The sequence below is a fragment of the Cephus cinctus genome, unplaced genomic scaffold, assembly GCF_000341935.2.
Source record: "Cephus cinctus unplaced genomic scaffold, Ccin1 Ccin1_scaffold0189, whole genome shotgun sequence".
In the NCBI taxonomy this organism is placed as follows: Eukaryota; Metazoa; Arthropoda; class Insecta; order Hymenoptera; family Cephidae; genus Cephus; species Cephus cinctus.
This window is the reverse complement of record NW_014332911.1, coordinates 291558-296588: the sequence shown is the minus strand read 5'-3', so window position 1 is coordinate 296588 and position 5031 is coordinate 291558. Positions and strand designations below refer to the sequence as shown.

General features: G+C 49.7%; 1 protein-coding gene across 5 annotated transcripts in view; it reads right to left on the bottom strand.

The window, feature by feature from the left end:
* The window catches only part of LOC107264704, a 42545-nt gene that overhangs the window by 14248 nt on the left and 23266 nt on the right, over positions 1 to 5031 (bottom strand). For all 5 annotated transcript variants that reach the window (XM_015733244.2, XM_015733245.2, XM_025081843.1 and 2 more), the window contains one exon: positions 4663 to 4836. In XM_015733244.2, coding sequence (XP_015588730.1) covers positions 4663 to 4768 — 106 coding nt within the window. In that variant the 5' untranslated portion in view covers positions 4769 to 4836. The remainder of the gene's footprint in view (positions 1 to 4662; positions 4837 to 5031) is intronic.

The window sequence follows — 5031 nt, the reverse complement described above, 5'->3', positions numbered from 1 at the left end:
CCCCCCCCCCCCCCCCCCCTTTCGTGATAATCACGACCATCTTCCATTTCTCGCTTCTCTGTCTACATCTATCCTGCATCATCACTCGCGTCTTCTACTCTGCTCATCCCTTTCTCTCTCTTATTTTTCTTCCCCCACAAAATTGGTGCTCGCCGACCCGTGAGGTATGGTCTTTTAATTGGTCATTTTCTCGTCCTTGGGTGGTCGGTTACTACGAGAACTGGGCGAGAGAGAGGGAGAGAATAATTAGGATGAAGAGGAGAGAAGGAGGGGAGGACGGGCGGAGGGAATCCCGAAAGTACTTCCGTACTTACGGAATTTGCTTATGGAAAACTTGAGGACTTTCAAACGGAAGAGAAAAAGGCAAAGGATCAGCGACGGGTGCGTCCCGGAAATCAGATAGTCGTGGGAACGTTCCAAGCAGTTACGTTTCGCGAGTAAATAAACGCACATGCGTCCTGTGCTCCCCGAAATCCGAGACAGATGGAGACGGATTTTCAATTTTCGACGCGGCCAACATTCCCGGAAGGAATTTTCATATTGCCGAATATCTTGGGAGTTCCCGAAGGATGCCAGCCCTGGTCTTTCGAGATGAAGTAAGACGAGACATCGCATCGTAGACAAATTCCAATTGCAGGACCCGAAGAGGTCCTTCGCGATCACTTCCCTGCCCACCGGCCGCTTCTTCCTTCTCGAGCCTTCGGTTCTCCCTCCTCAGGTCGCAAGGGAGACCATGACTGCTGCATCCAATAGCCATTCGCGATTGAATCCTCGACGCCGGCGGTTCGATTGACTCGGCCCAGGACGAAGGATCTAACCAGCACCCTCTAAATCCCCGAGAAATCTTATTTTTCTCAAAGAATTTTCCGACCCTCCCTTGTGCTTCTTTCCTCTTTGGATTTTCATGGCTTCTTCTTCCTCTCTCACATCTTCAGACCCTCCTACTCCTTTGATTTCCGCCTTTTCTCTGGCTCCTTTTACTACTTCAGTGGATTCCGGTGCACACTTCGCGTGATACGTGATACGTGATACGTGAATTTATGCGAATGACCCCCCCACTCGTCGCCGCTCCTGCCCCATCCCTCCTCCGGCTGCTGCCCGGCTGGGCGAGCAGCAAGAGACCAGCGGTCACTCCTAGTTTTCAAGGATTCCTACAGTTTGTTAACTCGGAGGGTGCAGCCGTCGTGTTGAGCATTAAGCGTGGATTAAGTCCTTCTTAAAAGGATCGTTTAAGCTCGGAGCTTAGCGCACGCCGAGGCCTAATTTACGGGACGAGGGTTACAAGTTGGTAGCTACGTAATTGCGTCAGCCTGTGAGGCTTGTTTGAGGGACACTCGGAAAATGCCCTCTCTGAATTTGCCTTGGTCACTGTGGTGGCAGCGCCCCCTGGCGTCAATGCTGCCACGCCGAAAAACCCGAGCCTAAAATGGATTCGACTTTTCTATCGCAAAGCGCTGCTAATCTGGTATCAAAAAGTTTTCTTTTTCTGGACCCGACGAAAAAGCGCGAACCTGCTCGAGTATCTATCGGAACGATCTTCGATATCGGACAACGATATAAACACAGTGGACGCTGGAAATTGTGGAAGATTGGCAGGAAACTGCAGCGCTGAGATCCCGTGAGCCTAATCGCGAGCAAGAATAACTTGATTCGACTTTGCAGCCCTCGCACGCAACTGCCACATTGCCACATTGAGAACATTAAGCGCACAGCGTATCCCGGCCTACGATAGCACTGTAGGTACAGTTGCCAGAACTGCTAGACCACAGCTGCCATAATTACTCGACAGAGGCGAGAATGCAGGCTGGCGTGTCCACATTAATTATTCCCGGTAGGCCAGTAGGTCTCGGCCTGCTTTACTATATTTTTTCATGACTCCGTCCCTCACTGACGCCAATCCCTCGCGGTACAGCCCAGCTAAGTAACATTGTTTCCACTAGGTGGCTTTGAGGACGAAGCATTGGCTTGTATGCAAATGGCCCGTTCTACGCAACTGTTAAGCTTCGCCGAGATTAAATTCAAATTTCTGTGCGCCCTCGCAGGATTATTCGAATGCCTTATCGTGGCTGAAACAGGCCGAAACTTTCGACGTGCCAGTGCGTACGTAATTCGAATGCCTTATCGTGGCTGAAACAGGCCGAAACTTTCGACGTGCCAGTGCGTACGTAAGAGAGAGAGGGAGAGGGAGAGAGAGAGAGAGGGAGAGGGAGAGGGAGAGGGAGAGGTACACACTAGCGTAAAGAACACGCAGTCAAAGATTCGAAGCGAAACGTAAAAGTTCTCTCTGGCCGCAATTGTCGAGCCACGAGACTTGCCGTCCAGCCAGAGCCGAAGTTCGCCTCAGGTTGACCACCGATTATGAATAAATATGAAGTCTCACTACATAAAAAGTTAGCTACTCTCCTTTGTGGCTTCGCGTCGTACCGCATCACTTCCTAGCCCTTTGCACTCGAGCGGCGCCGAATCGGTGCCCGGCTGATTTGAAGTCGCAACTCGAGCGGCGCTGCTACGACGCTATGGTCTTTTGTAATTCGATCTCATTATTTACGATGTGCGATAAGATACCTTTCTCGGAAGTACTTTCGTGGACTCGGCTCCGCTGTCATTGTGGCCAAATCTTACAACTTAGTTCAGTTAATCTCAGTGTAGCATTCGGTTGAAACAGTCTTCACAGCAAATCTAGCAATCTAAAAGTATTTGAGCCCTAAAAAATGGAGGAAGATCGCATCAGCTCGAGTTCGGACGAATTACTCGAGGTGGTGTCGATATCATGGTCAAGAAACCCAACGTGGTACTGAATTATATAAAATATATGGGTGGTGTTGATCTGGCGGACCAATATGCGTCAACATATTGCTTTTTGCGAAAATCGCTCAAATGGGGGCGTAAGCTTTTTTTTTTGGAGCATGGAAATTTGCCTCATCAATTCGTACATTTTGTACAAACAAGAAAAGATCAAGAAAGGGGAAAAGCCGCTGAGCCATCTGCGGTATGTCAAAATACTCGTGGAACAATTGAGAGGACCGTATCGCCAGCAACGACAGCAAGCATCTACGTCACATTCGGGTGAAATTCGACTTAACGGGAAGCTCCACATAATGCTAAAAGGGCCAAAAAGGGACTGCAAAGTTTGTTCTGACCGTAGCACGCCTGGAGGTAGGCGAGGAGTCACGTATTACTGCGATACGTGTCCTGAGAAACCTAGGATGCACCTAGGACACTGTTTTATAAAATATCACACCAAAACTAATTACAGAGTGTAATATGTAATAAAGTTTGTTGTTTTCAACATATAAATGAATAAACTTGTGAAATTTTATTACTTCGATACGCTTGTTTGCTTATAAATGCTTTTAAAGTACCTGTAAAAAGTATCCCTGATTTGGCCGAAACCGTCTCGAGCTGCTGGTTAGCGCAAGCGAAAAAGGCCTCGAGTGCAAAGGGCTAGTATAATTTGAGACTCCGGCGTCATTCCAGCATCCATCTCTGCAACTTTCATTTCGCGTAACAAGTTACACTTCCTACATCCATAGGCTCCTTCCGCACATCACTGCAGGCTGCCTGGTCTAGCAAGGGTCTAGCAAGCTGCCACCTTCGACACGCCGAGTGCACCGGTGCTCCCTTGACGCTAGTAGTAGCAGTAGCAGTAGTAGTAATAGTAGTCGCGCTACGAATTACGAAGCGGACCAACAGTTTCAAGCGCAAATAGGATCCAGGAAAGAGACGATAAAGTTCGACGTCGCGAGGACGCGAGTCGCTTGAACTTTGAAATCTCCCGATGCACAGGGCGCCTAACCTCCCCCACCATTTTCCTGTCAATCTACCCAGTGAGCTGGCTAGCGCGGAAGGCACTAGCGTTTCTGCGCGAGCCTTCGGAGTAAGAGGGAAGAAAGTAATATCGGCAACGGCGAGTTAATAATCGGAGAGGCGAGATCGAACGAAGTGCGGGAAATTTAAAACATAAAAGGACTAAAGACTTCTCGAGGATCGGAAGCAGAAAGAGAAATGCAGGCGTCGAACTTTCGATGAAGTCGAAGGATTCCGAGGGGTGGAAATAATCGGGCGAGTGAGTCTGCGATGGGATTTCCATGTGCCACGTGGACGTGGAATGCGTGGGCTGCAGGTGCAGCGAGAGAAATGCAAGCCCGTATGGGCTGCTGGCGAAATAATTGAGGCGCGAGGTGCCGAATTCCCAGGGCAATATATCAGGACTCTGGCTGACACTTTAAAGCAGGTCCTGGGACACGGACGATCGTAAAGTGTCTCTGGTTACCGAAAAATTGATTGCCGTTGCGTTTCGCGTGAATCTTTTGTCAAAACATGTATGGTAGGGCTACGTGAGAATCAACAGGGTCAGGGGTGAGGATGGGTAAGTGGGGGAAATAAAAAGAATAACAATAAGATCCATCTTTCATTGGCATGTAATAGTATATAAACATGTACCGAGTAAACAGAGAATTTGTGAAAAGGTAAAGAGGATTCGTGGATACGCAGGACGGGGGAAGAAAGTGAAGAAGGATTCGAGAAGAAACAGCCCGGATAATCGCAGCTTTCCGGATAAGGGAAAGAAGGGAAAGGAGGGAAAACCTGCTGGATCGTTTGACAGTGAAGTCGCAAGAGCTGCGATCGGAATGAATTGCGCCGATCCGTGTAAATCCTTACCTTTGCGAATGGCGGCAGGACTGGGGGTGGCCAGAACGAGCAATGCGAGGCCGAGTAAGATCCACCCCCAGACACGATTCCCGGCCGGGAGAGCACTCATCGTCATCCACCCCCCGCCCCCAGTGGACTGTCAATCCCACGACCTTCCTTGCAGCCACATTTGCACCGATCGACCTGCGACAAAAATACAATCATCACCTTCTTGTACAGCCTTCTCCGAGCCGTGCGGCTTCAGCTGTTCTGGGTCAAAGGGCCGCAGGATCTGAATACTCGACACCTGAGAGGCTGAGCGTATTTCCTGACAATGACTGTCTTGTCTTTACTGGAGACGCAGGAGCGCGGTGGTGAGCGAACCCCCCTCCCGCCCCC